This window comes from Fomitopsis serialis, assembly GCF_022376445.1.
Source record: "Fomitopsis serialis strain Sig1Antser10 chromosome Unknown B0H18scaffold_712, whole genome shotgun sequence".
NCBI lineage: Eukaryota > Fungi > Basidiomycota > Agaricomycetes > Polyporales > Fomitopsidaceae > Fomitopsis > Fomitopsis serialis.
This window is the reverse complement of record NW_025955672.1, coordinates 1-14,506: the sequence shown is the minus strand read 5'-3', so window position 1 is coordinate 14,506 and position 14,506 is coordinate 1. Positions and strand designations below refer to the sequence as shown.

The window sequence follows — 14,506 nt, the reverse complement described above, 5'->3', positions numbered from 1 at the left end:
CCGACTCACACAAAGTTCGAGGACTCGACGCGAGCGTCGAGTCATCCAACACGCAGCTCAGCCCGAACAAAGGATATATCAGACGGGACTGTGACCCGTTTCACAGCATATAAGGATATCGATTATCGGCCCTCATGGAAACCGTCCGCGAGAACGTGAGGCAAGGAGGTGCTATGAAGACACCACTGCGAGCGAGGGCCTGGAGTTGGGCGGGATGCACTTGTGTCCAGCCCAATTCCCTATCATCGCTAGCGTCGATGCCTAGCGTACAAACATCGCCCCATGGGCGTGTACTGACGGTCGGTCGGTGTGATCCACACTGGGAGCATGTATGCGCGGGACTACGACGGAGAGATCGACATCGCCGATATCACCTACCCGTCGCCAACCCGGGCGCATATGTATACAGAGTATAGCGAGTGTCGTCTCGTTCGACCTATAACATCTTCGAGACAGACGTCGACGCGCAGACGTACCGTAGTATCACCACCTGTGCGTCCCATACCCCTCCCGCGCGTCAACATGCATCCGTCCGCTGCTCCTGCGTATGGGCGTTGATGCCCCGCCTACCTAGGTCGGTATTGCCATCGGGATCGCAGGCCATGAAGTCTGCCCGCACAAAGTGAGAGATGTAGAGGAGGATAGACGGTATGGATGTAGCACCGCGTACGTACCGCGAAGTGGGCTGTGCGAAGAGGCCGCTCGCCGGACGCGTTACAACACGTAGCGCAGGATGAATCATTTAAGAGAGCCTACATATAGACGTCAGTGAAAGAGGAGACTAGCGAGACCTGCAGCACGTACTGCGGTGTATGCGTGAGGCAACAATTCCGCGCAGCTTGGAATGGCCGCTAGCCGAAGAAGACGACATAGCAGTAGCGTAGGCATTCGGCGGATGCGTACTGTAGTTGACGCAGCAGATCCAGACGAATAGGCAGCGGGGACGCTGTAATCGGTGTTGCGGATGCTAGTCGTTGGTGAGTTGGCCGTAGGCAGGGAGCTGTACGTGGCGGCGATGGCGAGCGCGTATGGTGACGCAGTGCGACATCCATTCAGGACAGAAGGCCAGTGGATCGTCGGTGGGCAGCGGGGATCGTGGAGCGAGGCAAGAGCGAACGACCGACACAGTGACGCGTGACACGTGCAGACTCGGCAAAAAATCGGAAATACAGCACGCGCACCGAGCCCGACGCGGACGTTCCTCCGCCGCTCACTCGTATGGCACACTGAGGCTGCGGCTCACGACCGCCAGGGCCGTCTACGACCTGGGAGGAAATCAAGGCAACCGAGGCCACACAAACGAAGTTCCCTAGACCTCGGCGGCGCCCACTTACACCTCAGTCTTCGTCGGTCAATTCTACTTCGAACGGACCGATGCTCGATTACTGCTCAAGCTCGAAGCAAATGCATTGGCAGTGATTGCGCTCACAGCTGTTCTGCGATGGGATTCAGGCGGGGGGACTGGCTATCGCTGGTCGTAGCGTTTGCAGAGTCGATCTGTCGATTTGGTGTCTGTGTCAGGAGCAGGGAGCAGGGAGTCAGTACGATGCGGAGCGACGTATCAGCAGCGGTGAGTAGCATTCACTGATCTCGACGTAACAAGCTCAGAATATAGGTTCAATCTGTAAGGCACTTCTCCGAATATAGGTCCACTATTGTAGGGCACTCCGGACGCTACGAATGGTCCCGATTGCGGCACTCGTTCCTCCCGAGTTGTTGCAGCGACCCTTCCGCCTCTCTTCTCCGTGCTCGTACGTACACCAGCCAATACACCACAACAAGTTCCTTTCGCTCCGTGGTACGTTATTCGCACTCCGCGCCAGGATCTTCGTTGCGATCAGAGGACCGAGTCGTCTCCTGCAGGTCGGGTCAAACTTCCAGCCAAGGGCCACATACCGACACGGTACAGTAGCACTTTGCGCGTGGGCGTGCGGGACGGATGAACGGACTTGTTCGTGCTCTCGAGCCTTGCCTTCCCGTCAATCCATTGTTTCAGCTGGACATGGCTGCGTACGAGGTATGTCCTGCTAGCTTTCCACGGCACCTACTAACTTATCCAATGTTGAAGTGCTACCACCTTTCCGCCTCGGTGCTTCAACCAAGATACAGTTCTATGGTCCGACACGCACGGCTCGAGGTAAGCCGTGCTTGTCGCGAAGCCGCCCATCTTCTACCGAATACTGTGTGTTCATTCGTTGCAATCAAATTCTGCCGTATCCCATCTGAATTCTATCGCGTCAGAAGTTCTGCTGGGTCAGGACTCACCTGTCGTAGACCCGCTTCAGAGCTCGACGCAGATCAGTGCCCTACTGGACGGCGATCATGCAACAGCCGTTCGCCGCATGTGGGTGCGATGCTATGTCGGGTTCGTTCACGCTCACCTTTCACCCGCATCCCCCCACTTCTTCGCTGCGAAACCCAATACACCCGTGAACGTGCAGGAGAAGCAGACCGCGGCTGCGCTCAACCGCAAGACTTGTCCAATCAGCTTCAAATTGCTGGCGTGTACATCCGCGGCGAACGTGATGCAGCTTCTCGAGTCCGTCTTCACGCAGACCGGGTCATGCCGTATGCCCTTTCTCGCTCCGAATCCTGGGTTCTACTCCGGGTTCCCAGCGACTCTACGTGACTCGTGTACAGAATAGCACTCACCGTATCCCGTTAATACCTCAATATATGCTCGGTCGGATTGCTGCGTTTATGAAGCAAGGCCCCAGGACCTGATCTCGTAGCCTGGAGGTGCTCCATGGTCGGTTCCTCGCAGTTACGAACCATACCGACGTCCTCGCACCGCCCGTATCCATTGCGTTATGGGTCAACGCACGGAAGACACGTGGTAGGCCGATGGAGTGGTAGATTGAAGTGAGGATTTTTATGTTCTCGCGGGAACGAGTCCCCGTCTCTGGAGTCAGACCTGGGGACGAAGGGGAATGTGAGTCAACTGCTGTGTCATATGCGAGATTTTATACCTCGGATTGAACGAGTAGTTCCGTCAGGCGTGCTTCAAGCGAAGTTATGAAAGCAGTCTTCAGACGACTCGGAACCGTCAATGCAGTATAGCCTCGCGGAATGGCCTGCGGCGAGAAGGGCGAGGCAGAAGACAGAACCTCATCATCCTCGCTCTGCGCGTGCAGCTGTGCATCATCGCGCTGCGGTAAACACATCATGATTGTGCGTGTATATTCCTCGAGCATACACGCGGCTGGTACACACTTCTTCAGGCAAATCCAACGGAACTTGATACTTAGGACACACGGCGACATCATGACTCATGACTCATACGTAAGCCGGTATGCATCCTCGCATGTATCGTAAGCACCTTGAATGGACACTGTCTTTAGTTCTCACGCTCCGAGTCGTCTCTCCGGTTCTTTTCCCTCATGAACGACCTCCATCCACAGCTGGCTGCCCCCGGGCTTGTATATAGAGGATCGTTCCCCTCGTTCACTCGCTGACACCTCCGGTCGCCGTCTCTCCTCCAGGAGGACACGTAGCCGACCCGTCGTTGTGGCCCGTTGTGGCCACCGGGCTTGCACAGTGAGACTGCGTCTCCGTCCTCTCCTCGTGCGCGATCTATATGTCGATCGGCGTCGTTCCTCATTCAGAGATGGAGCCTCTCCCCTCTAGATGTGTGCGCGGCCTGCGCAGCTCGACGGACCCTTCGCGCGGCCCCCGAAGCTTTACAACTAGAGCCTTGAGCTTTTGTAGCGAAGCACTAGAGCCCCACCTCTAGCGTAAAGTTAGTACATTGTTACCGTGTGACTCGCGGGAGTACGAACCACAGTGGTCCTCCTGCTGTTCACTCATGGCCGGAGCGTTTCCAGCTCCGAGAATCGTCTACCGCCACGGCTCGCAGGGAAGGGAGCGGTCCCATCGCAGAGCGATTGTGTGTATTGAACGTAGAACCGAACCAGAGGGAGGCTTCCCATCGCCACGCTACTAGTAGGATGGTTCCCTTTTGAGACGGATAGCGATACGTTAGAACGGTCTCGCGGCGCGTGCCCTGCGGTCGGTTATCGTCGAGCCTTACGACTGTGGAAGGAGCTGGAAGCTGTAGGGCCGATGAGGAGACTAATGCAGTGGTACACTACTCACTGCAACGCGTCACCAAGACACGACGTGAGTGCTCAGCGCTCCGCCCGTGCTTATCTTTCCGAGACCCGTGTTTCTAGCGTAGCATTTTGGAATAGATAGTGAAACGACGGCATACATATTGCGCGGGGAATTCTGCACTCGCTCGTCCATCGTCTGCCGTTTTCTCTGCCTTCTCACATTCTACATCTACGCCCCCCGACTTACGTCTTCCGAGTCGTTTCCTGCGACCGTCCTGACTCCGACCTGATCCGGCGATGCTATCTGGGTTGAGCTGATCAGCGGGCTGAGCAAGTCGCAGTCGGGCTTATGGATTTGAAGAAGCAATGTGCCTCACCTCAGAGTCAACCCAAGGAAGTGTGAATGGTGATGTCCGATCGGGATCGGGATCGAACTTGAGTTTCAGAACGTTGTTACGGGCCAACCACGGTGCAAAAAGAGCGAAGATGTGGAATTTGATCCCAGACATTATGTGCTTAGCCTCTGGCTCTACTTTTGACATAGAGAAGTAGACATCAACACCATTCTTTGGAAGCCGGTCATAGATGCCGCGCGACAGCACGGCGTGGAATGTGGGAATAGACTTCGTCGTGTCTGCTGGGGAGACAGGGACCTCATTTGCATCCTGGAGGATTTTAGATTGGTTGAGCCAGATGGAAAGCGAAATTCGCCGCAGACGCGGGCTGGTGATGTCGGACAGCAAGGCCTCGAGAGCCCTTTGTATGATCTGCGGCGACGAAGGAAGGCACAGGGCCAGGTCTAGTTCCTCCAGTGACGTGTTCGCTGATAATCGCGGTACGGCTTCGAAGGCTACGTTTACGTCGGTGAGCAATCATGATGAATTTCAGATACAGTGAGTGCTGAGGAACATTACCTTCACCGTGAAGATGCCACCACAAGAACTTCTCGAGTGCAGCTCCTGTAATTTGCAGTATGCTGGTAACATGTGCTATAAGTTCTGCACACGGTCGGCCCGCGAGCGAGATAACAAATTCTCGTAATTGATGGCATGTTCGCGAATTGAGCAATGTCAACAATAGTAGTGCGCGTCTCGAGCGCACGTTGTTGAGCTCGAATTTTGATAAGGAGTATCGAAGTGGGTGGACTGTGTGCACGCCAAGGGAAGGGTGCTGGAATGCTATTTCATCAAGAACCACCTCTGAGAGGTTGGGTAGTGCATTGATCATCCTGCGAAGGTCGAGCGCGTGGCGAAAGCGGAAAAAGCGAAGTTCCAGGACTCGCATCGAATGCAATTCGAGAGACGGAGGAAGTGCTGGGGGTTGATAGCTACCCAATCCGCATACCAGAGCACGAGGAGCGATAGTCGAGGTAACAAACCTAGGGAATGTGCATCACCCAGGAGTGCGCGAACGTTCCATGAAGTCTCAGCGATGCGATTTGAACCTTGAAAAAGGGCAAGTATCTTGGTCGGGCGAGGAGTCTTGAGTATTGCATGAAACTCTCTTTATGGATAAATCGGTGATCGTCCGCCATCGTAGGGAAGAGCGGGCGTGTAGCGCAGTACCACGCGTGGCAAACGAGGCAGCACCCCGCAAATGCCCTGGGATCATCCCAAAGGAAGTCGACGATGCGCTCGACAAGTTCGTGCGCAAAGCGCGGATAGTTGTCTCTGCACGCACAGGAAGTTAGCATAATTGGTATGTGTCACCTTCACTGATACTTGGACAGCATACATAGAATGGGTACGCACCTTGAGTACGTGGGCGGCTTGTAGTAAATCTCGAGCTTCTTGGCCATTTTGTCTTCGTTGTGCGTGGTACCGCCCATCTACTGAACGGCCATGCAAGTTGATCATGCCAGCTCGCACCTTACTGGGACGGACTCACCTAGTGCAAGCTTGAGTGCCGTTCAATCCAATTACCGACGGCAGACGCCAAGATACTCTACTGACACCACGCAAAGATCAGACGATGACTTGCCTGATAACATACGACTGTGATCTCACCGGAGCAAGGCGCTTCTAATTGAGCCGCGTCGGACGTGAGCGCGACAGTGACACTACTTGGAGAGGAAGTGGCAGTGGAGTACGAATGTCGTGAATCAGGATCGAAGGGATGCCCCGGTTGAGCGTAGAGATTGTATCAGGAAGGGCGACGCAACAGTGGCTCTTGAACTCACACGCAGCGATAGTCCTTTATGAATCTGACTGAATGCGATGCATCGCGTCAACCACACGGCCTCGAGCAGGCCTCATGTGAGATCTAGAAGCATATTAGGTTCTGTCCTGCTCTGCTCGGACCGCCTCAGTGGCGAGTCCGCGTAAATTGAGCGCTCGGCGCGGCCATAGCGATGCATTGAACCTAAGTAGCGCATGTACAGTACATGGCCCGTGCGTCAGTGAAAGGATCGTACTATCTCCTAGCTGCTGTTGTATGCTCCGTGCCCTCTTCCGGCTGCCCTTGCCCTAGAGATTGACGGTCTGCAGCTGGGGATCACTTACCAGGTCCGACGCATCGATGCCAAGGACGCTGACGAGAATCCGCGCGTAGACTGGGAGTTGGCCAGCTGTTCCCCGTGCCCATCACGCGAGCTCCCTGTGACGTGAGAACGTGAGCGAGCGTGGCCTTCGAGTCTGTAATATCTCACCTTCAAACGACAGGCCAATCTCAACCTCTGAGCTGAACTCACAGCCTGGATGACCGTATCGAATGTGTGACTTTGCGAGGATGCGCGTTGCCGTCTGCCTTGTCCCCGCTCTGACCGTATCGTATGAGGGATCTGCGACATCATGATATGTTGGAGTATGTGCGCCTTCGCGATGGCTCGAAGCGGGCCCCGGCCCACCCGACACGCAGCTAGAAATTTCGGCGATCGCCGACGGCTGACACGCTCTGCGTGGTGTGTATCACCGGAGACATGTGCCGGAATGGGAACGCCCTAAATGGGGCTCAAATGCTTTCCCAAATTGTGACCGATAGGACGCAATTTGGGGTCAGCGGATATTCGAGCCTAAAGTATCCATATAAGGCAGGATATTGGCCCGCCGAAAATCTCGGGCGTAAACGTAGAACACGGGACGGGCGTGTATTCAAGTTAAGAGACGACGGATAAGGGGTGAGACAATATGCAAGACCAAAGTTCAAAAACGGGATTACCATACGAGGCCACCGTAAACTCGGCCGAGAATGCTATCAGTAGGTTCGTCGTAAATGGTGTCTGAAATGCAAAATATACGACACTCGTAAATTTTGAATTTGGGCTCGTCGCGTATTCGAGCGCAAATGCTGGGCTTAGGACGAGATTTGGGCAACTCGCAAATCTCGGGCAGAAATGCTGGATTTTCGGCGGCCCTATATGAGCGTGTCGATCATAGCCCCCTGAGTGGCCCGCTGAGCGGCGTCGTGATCGTCTATTGCAATACCTTAGTGTAGAGGAGTCTCTCAATTTCACATCAGTTTGTCATAAAACACGCGGAATGACATTACGGGTCCAGAACAGTATCTATAATGCATGAACACGAGCACAACCACGATCAATCAGTCCAAGCATGTCAACCAATCCAAGCACAATCAACCAGTCCAACCATTCGTCCATCTCGAGTGCACACATTGGCGTGCAATGAAGTTCAATTTGACAACTACAACAACGTGGTCAGTGATTCACATTATGACAGTGAAGAAAATGAACATACCAGGTTACACTGCGTGCACCCAGTCTTCCGTTGAACTCCACATCAACGTTACGAACGACGGCTTCGGAGCAGGCGGGCGATGATAGTACGGACGGAGTGGTGAGACGTCGGCATATTGGACATCGGTGTGGAACTGGAAGATGGCTAGCCACTTCGAGGGCATAAACCACTTCCGCATCTTCGCGGCTAGAGGTAGCTCGCACGCTGCCTCCTCACATACGAGGAGGTAGGAGTCACCGAGGTCGGACACAACGCGGAAGAGAACTTTCGACGCGCCTACGGCACAGATTTGAGCGAGGCGACCGTAATATGTGCGGTTATTGTCTGCCACCACGAGACAGATGGGCTGGCCCAGGCCGAGCGGCTGGCTGAGGCTGGTTGCGACTGCACCAAAAATGTAGCTTCCGCCGAAGCGCGGGGAGATGGCGGCGATGCGATATGCGCCGATCGACGGGCAAGAAAGAGGATCGAAAGAAAGGTCTAACGAGCGAAGGGGCGGCGTGCAGCCAGCTAACGACGACAGGGAGCGGAGAGGCATTGTGGGGGGTGCGTCGTTGAGAGGACAAGCGATGCACCCTTGACTATATAGAAAAATACTTACGGCATGCGCTCAAGCGCCATCCCATGAGAGGCTCGCTAATTTGTATGGGGCGATCATGACTACGGTACGAAGCGATCAGAAGCGTACATATGGACACTAGTGGGCGCCACTTACATACTGATGGACCGCCTAGCCTTCGTAGTCGAGCTGGTCGCCGATGGGTGCGCTTGTGTCTGCAGCGCCTGACCCCGCCAAGAACTCTCACGGTTGTTTGACAAAAGACGCATTGTATATTGTCTACAAGTTACGCGACGACAGCTTTGTCCGTACTAGTAATTACGACGCCCCTGACTATATGAAGGTCAGAATTTTTCTGTTATACAAGAAAAACGCACACTTACATGGAGTGGGAGGCCCGGAATATAGACTGGCCTGCCTACAGCAAGTGTATGCTTCACCGCCTGACCTTGGGCTGCATACCAATGACGGTCGTAGAAATTAATGGGCAACTTGGGGATCACCTTGCGACCCGAAATCGGCGCCTTGAGAAGATCGAACGTCCTGAGGTAGGGCTTGTTGCCCGCTGCCGAACCCCCCACCGGATAGCTTTCCAATGCTTGCATCAGGTCTGCTACTTCCGCTGCACGCCAAGGGGTTCGCGCGCGCGTAACGGTTTTCCTCTTGGGGGTAGAGCCATCGTCCGTATGATCGGAACTCATCGCGCCGACATTGAGGAGGTCGACGACCTTCGCAACCTCCTTCCATAAATCGGGGTCGGTCTCGAAGTTGAGGCGAACGATGCGCTGCCGACGCTCGTATGTCTGAAATATTGTGTAAGTAAAGCCAAGAAAACACGAATGCAGGCTTACCCCATTTCGCCGGACATTGCGCCTAGTCTCCGCCTTGAGTTTGCTTTTCTCTTCAACGTAAGCTTCGGCAGTAAGCAGCCGGTGCTTGTTGTAATCCGTCTGCACCTTCTGTAGCTTCTTGGTTAGGTTGACATATACAGCCGGACGGGCTGGGCAGTCCCTGACTGTGAGCGGAAGGTGCATGTTCACCGCGATCTCCCCGAGGAAGGCGTTAGAAAGTACGACAATCGTCTCACTGTTCCACGCTTCACTCATTGGAGTATCCCAATCGAGGAGCGGGTGAGACGTATCAGGCCCTGGCCCATGACCATTCAGCCACGATTGGACCGTGAATAGGGTTGCCGAGATTGGTTTGACTCGTTCGTATTTCAGCGGCACATTCTTGGCTTTCAGCCAGTCACGGAAATACCGCTGACAGATCATTAGCATTCGTAAGTAATGAAAGGCTCCCGGAACTCACGTTGAACATATTGTGATCACGCGGACCCCGCTTCACACCCTTAGTACGAACCACTTCGTCATCTTCCTCATCATCGCCGTCCTGGTCAATGGGATCGCCATTGTTGGCAGACGTAGTCTTCACTGCAGCAGATGGTGATACCTGGGTCCCGCTCTGTATACTTCTGGTCAATATCTGCATTGAAGTTACAACAGAATGAATACCTGATCCTTCGCTCCCTCGGGCAACGTCTGCTGGACTTGCTCGATCAAGGATCTCTGTATTTTCGGTCAAATACGCCGCCGGACCGCCAACTCATTACTCACCGCCTTATCAGGATGGTCCATAGCTAGGTTGTTTAATAGATCCCTCTTGGTGGCGATCAGCATGGGAGTGCAAAACGAGGTATACTACAGGCACACCAATTTATCCACACGCTGGTCTGGTGTCAATGGGGCCAACCGGGGCGGCGACGATGCCGCCAGCTAAAGGAGTGTACACATTAGCGTTAGACTAAATGCTACGTTCTTCAATACTCGCCATTGGCTTGCGAACGGGCGTGGCCAGCACAGAACTATCCTGATCGATAGTTTGGAACCGCGCGTCCTGGACAGCGCCTTCGACCTCCCGTTCTTCCATGTCGTCGTTGTCTGGACACGAGATGCTCAGCTACAGTAGTTTTTTAAAGAAACAGGTTGAGCATACCTGTATCAGCCGACCGTCCAGCACCACCGTCCATGGGTTCATCGCCTTCGGGCACACCAGCCGCTGCTGCATCGGCATGCTTCCAGTAAACAGTTAGTGAGTGTAGAACGCGACATAATGAACTGATCTGAGTACCTTGTTCATCCCCAAGAAGTACCATCCATTGGTACCCCTTAACAGCTCCCTCGGTTGCTGGCGATCATCGCTCATGGTGAACTGGGGCGAAGACGGCGGGACCTGAGATATAAATACGTCCTAAGGACGGGTAACTTAGTACAGCTGCACGACGATAGACAATAGGACTGTCGTGCCGCAGACCGTGGTGGGATCGGTTACAAGCGGCGGATCATCAGCAAGGACAAAAGGACATCAGGAAAAACTGATTTTACTTGTCAAGCTACATGGGAAAATATCAAGACTTGGCTTACCTGGTCAAGCTGTACAGATCATGGTGCACTTGATTGTTACGTAGTGTTTCTTACTGTACTTGAACAAAACGGACTGTACTTGCTTAAGTGTACGTCAAGAGTTCAATGGTCAATGCAAGCAACATTCTGCTCATAGAATTTCCTTATTTTGAGGTCTTTCATTGAGTCGTTAATTCATCAAGTCTGTATTTGTTTCAAGCCATCTATTTCAGTAAATGTAGTACTTCTAGTATTCTGAATGTGTTCTCTACGGTGGTCCATGTCCAGAACACGAACCACCTTGGCCGGACGATCTGGAGGCATACCATCTCCCAACTTCTACCGCATTGACACCTGCTCAAACACAACTTGCACGAGTTGCGTAGCCCAACGAATTTCCAGGGCACATGGCTATCGCTTGACTCGCCGAAGGCTCGGTGCTCACGGACATGAGCAGCGTGAACTAGAGCACCACGGAGAAGGGCGGATTGATTGATTCCATGCCGGGTGATAGCCATCAGTGTACCGCGATGTGTCATGAGATCGCACAGCAACGAGAGATGTCGATAATTGATGTAGGATCCGTCGAACTCGATGACACCACGGAGTTCCTTCATGATGGCGACGCGGGCAGCTTCGAAACCGAGTACATTGAAGATCTCAACACAACTGTTTGAATATGTTCGGCGGAAGTCCACGCCGTCGACAGTCATGACAGTCTTGAGATTGACACCGTCCGTCTCGAGAACCCACTCTTTCTCCTGGTGGGCCTTGATGCTGCCCTCGTCGGTGATGACAACTTTGTCGTGCTCGAGCAAGAACACGCGGTTGATCCCGGGTACACCACGCAGGCTGATTGAGTTCAGCATAGTGTTCTCGAGTTGTCGAAGGAAGATATCCTCTTCCACGGTCTCCATACCATCCTCGTCCTTGTCGGCACCACCCAACACACGGCAGCGAATGATGAGCTTCTCGGAGTTGTCTTCGCTCCAAATGACGAATAGGTCAGTCTTGAAACTCTCCGCGATCCGACCAGCGACGTAGGACATCGTCAGCTTACGATCGATCATCTTCGCACGATCCAGCTCCAGATGCAAGAGCCACGGAGACTGGAGGTGTAGCTTCTGTTCAACCTCCTCGTCGGGGATTGCAAAGAACGACTCGATGAAAACGCCGTCCTCCTTGATGATGGTGGAAGTCGGATCGGGATCATACCAGATCTCCACTGCCGCCGTGACAGTGCGCAGAGACGTGTATGCCAGCTCCTTTTGAACTCTGTTCGCAAGAATCTTGTCCTTGGCGATGTGCGGTGCGAGGAACACGGAGAGTGAGGGCGTCTTGATGTTCGTCGCGACGTTGATGATTTCCTTCAACCGCGGCACACCCGAGCGTGACGTTCTTACTGGATACACCGGCGTAGTGGAACGTGTTCAGCGTCATCTGCGTCGCCGGTTCACCGATTGATTGCGCTGCGAGCGTACCCCACATCTCGCCTGGGTGCGCCACGGATTGATTGAACTTTGCCTCGACTTCGCCAAGAACCCACTCCAATGCTTCCGTGAAAGCGTTCCAGGACTCTCCGCGCAGCGAACGTAGCACGAAGGTGAGTGCGGAACAGGGGCGTTGCGTTGTTCTGGGCCTCCTGCGAAATACGACCGTCGCCACGAACAACAACTAGGCGCTCTGCCAGCTCGCGCACGGTGTCGATAATGTAAGCGGGGTCGAGGTCACTAGGTTTGCGTCGGTCGATGTGGAAGATTTGTATCGCGTTCTGTACAATCCGCTGAAGGTTGACGGGAAGGTGGTGAGGGACACTGGGATCCTGAGAACGGAATACGAATTCGCATAGCAGGCGGCAATCTTGGACGAGCTGGTCGTACTCCTCGTCAAGCTTCCCTTGCAGCTCCAGAGAACTGTCGTCCAAGCCAGCCTGGAGTACTCCAGGTAGGAAACCTCCAGACGGATCCGTAACGTCAACGCGGTAGTTGTGGGCGAATTCGCGGTCATTCAGAACAAACGTCTCGATGTTTTGGCGCTCGATGAATGCACCATCCATGCCGTCTTCGCCGTACACGAACTGGACGAGATCGCCGAGGGAATTTCGGACCGTCCCATCGTAACACACTGCGACATCCTCGAGTGCCTTGACGAGACGCCGCTGGATATAACCCGTCTCCGCTGTTTTGACAGCGGTATCGATCAGACCCTCTCGTCCAGCCATGGCGTGGAAGAAGAATTCCTGTGGCGTCAGACCACGAAGGTACGAGTTCTCAACGATTCCGCGAGCTTCCGGGCTAAAGTCGTCCTTGGTGAAGTGCGGAAGCGTCCGGTGGCGGAAACCAAACGGTATCCGATGCCCTTCGACGATCTGTTGGCCGACGCAAACCGACATCTGGGAGATGTTGATGAAGGACCCCTTGGATCCGGCGGTTACCATCTGCTTCACGTTGTTATCCTCCTTCAAGGCCTTTTGCGCGTACTGCCCGTTCTGGTCACGAGCCAGGTTGAGCTCTCGCTCCACTCGACTCTCGAAGGACTCTCGGACGGTCATGCCAGGCGCGGCTTTGAGACGATCGTGCGTGGCGTCCTCGATGGCTTGGACGACGCTCTGCTTCCGGATTGAGATCTGCTCCTTGATATGCTCCATCGTGTTTCGATCCGCGATGGTGTCGCCGATACCGATGCTAAAACCGTTGTGGAACAACCAATAATTCACTACCTGCTGGGAAAGTATACGAAAAGATTTTTTACGTACTGCATGTTCATTTCGTCACCATCGAAATCGGCGTTGTATGGAGGCGTGACGGACAGATTCAACCGAAAAGCTACATGAGTCAGTCACATTGATCCACCGCAGCCGGAATGGACGTACTAGAGTATGGCATGAGTTTGACTCGATGGCTCATCATACTCATCTTGTGTAGACTAGGCTGCTGATTGAAGAGAACGAAACTATTATGTTGGTGAGATTCACGCAGCAATACGGGAGGCTGAATGTACGTACTCTCCATCCCTCAGGTGTCGTTCGACGATCCAGGCGTACTGCAGGAAGGCGGCGTCTTCGGGCTTGTTGTACCAGAGGTCTATCCGCTCTCTCGTGGCCCAAACAACGAATCGTGCAACCGGATATGCGGTCGAGCGGGTGTGCGGTCGGGCGGTCTCTGACAAGCTCCTGCAGGTATGCGATGTTGTACGGCATCACTGCAATACCGTAAGTATGGATCTGATGCGTGCTAAACATACTTTACATACCGTGCTTGGGATAGGTCAGATTCATGGCGATGCTCTTAGGTACGCCAACCTCGTCAAGCTCTAGGTTCGGATCACCGGTAATGACCGTACGCGCGGAGAAGTCCACAGGTAGGCTGCCCTGAGGATGTCAACTTCACTTGTTGCTCGACGAGTCACCTTCCTGCCAGCGACTGCGGCCTTAATGGCAGGTCAGAGCGTAAGTTACGAGGCCCGGGAGCGAGATAAACCGGGGAACATACATGTGGGCGCATCTGCCAGATGCATGGCTTTGAACGGGGGGCCGTCGAATACGACGTGTCTTGTTGCTCAAACTTGCTAAGCGTTGTGCTGGCCGCGCTGACGTCCCCTTTGCCTGCCGGAGCGTCATGGTGTATGCTCCAACCGTATGTGATAGGGTACCAGCACCTGTGAAGCTGTGTGAGTGTGGCCCTACGTGCAAGGTGGACATGCAAACTGACCTGTGTCATCCTTTGAGACGACAGTGGCATCCGCCCTCCCTCCCGCCGTTCACCAGCCCAACTTCTCAACCGGCTCCCGACTGTTCGCCCA

At 54.1% G+C, this 14,506-nt stretch overlaps 4 protein-coding genes across 4 annotated transcripts; 1 reads left to right on the top strand and 3 right to left on the bottom strand.

Annotated features, from left to right (window-relative positions):
* The first annotated feature begins 1,196 nt into the window (after positions 1-1,196).
* B0H18DRAFT_1078737 (uncharacterized protein) lies at positions 1,197-2,868 on the top strand. The gene is made up of 5 exons (XM_048031257.1): positions 1,197-1,570; positions 1,616-1,798; positions 1,864-2,017; positions 2,069-2,182; positions 2,245-2,868. Exons 1-5 carry the CDS (start codon positions 1,442-1,444, stop codon positions 2,643-2,645), a joined length of 981 nt encoding a protein of 326 aa, XP_047884296.1. The 5' UTR covers positions 1,197-1,441; the 3' UTR covers positions 2,646-2,868.
* Positions 2,869-4,399: 1,531 nt separating this feature from the next.
* Positions 4,400-5,850, bottom strand: B0H18DRAFT_1131795 (uncharacterized protein; the record flags this gene model as incomplete). Its single annotated transcript, XM_048035516.1, has 3 exons — positions 4,400-4,902; positions 5,553-5,722; positions 5,804-5,850. 3 exons carry the CDS (start codon positions 5,848-5,850, stop codon positions 4,400-4,402), a joined length of 720 nt encoding a protein of 239 aa, XP_047884295.1.
* A 1,898-nt stretch (positions 5,851-7,748) lies between these two features.
* B0H18DRAFT_1131794 (uncharacterized protein) lies at positions 7,749-8,282 on the bottom strand (the record flags this gene model as incomplete). The annotated part of the gene is made up of 1 exon (XM_048035515.1): positions 7,749-8,282. The coding sequence occupies one exon, from the start codon at positions 8,280-8,282 to the stop codon at positions 7,749-7,751; it is 534 nt and encodes a 177-aa protein (XP_047884294.1).
* Positions 8,283-10,929: 2,647 nt separating this feature from the next.
* Positions 10,930-14,362, bottom strand: B0H18DRAFT_1193799 (uncharacterized protein; the record flags this gene model as incomplete). The annotated part of the gene is made up of 7 exons (XM_048036061.1): positions 10,930-12,103; positions 12,187-13,389; positions 13,461-13,530; positions 13,578-13,635; positions 13,710-13,906; positions 13,958-14,075; positions 14,197-14,362. Coding segments are annotated over 7 exons (2,986 nt in total), but the record flags the coding sequence as incomplete, so codon positions are not given.
* Positions 14,363-14,506: the final 144 nt, after the last annotated feature.

What these genes read in the sequence shown, in the direction of transcription:
- B0H18DRAFT_1078737 (XM_048031257.1), top strand. Translation starts at nt 1,442, where the DNA reads ATGGGATTCAGGCGGGGGGACTGGCTATCGCTGGTCGTAGCGTTTGCA. An exon ending in TGGACATGGCTGCGTACGAG is followed by an intron (nt 2,018 to 2,068) that starts GTATGTCCTGCT and finishes CCAATGTTGAAG; the next exon opens with TGCTACCACCTTTCCGCCTC. An exon ending in CCCATCTTCTACCGAATACT is followed by an intron (nt 2,183 to 2,244) that starts GTGTGTTCATTC and finishes TCGCGTCAGAAG; the next exon opens with TTCTGCTGGGTCAGGACTCA.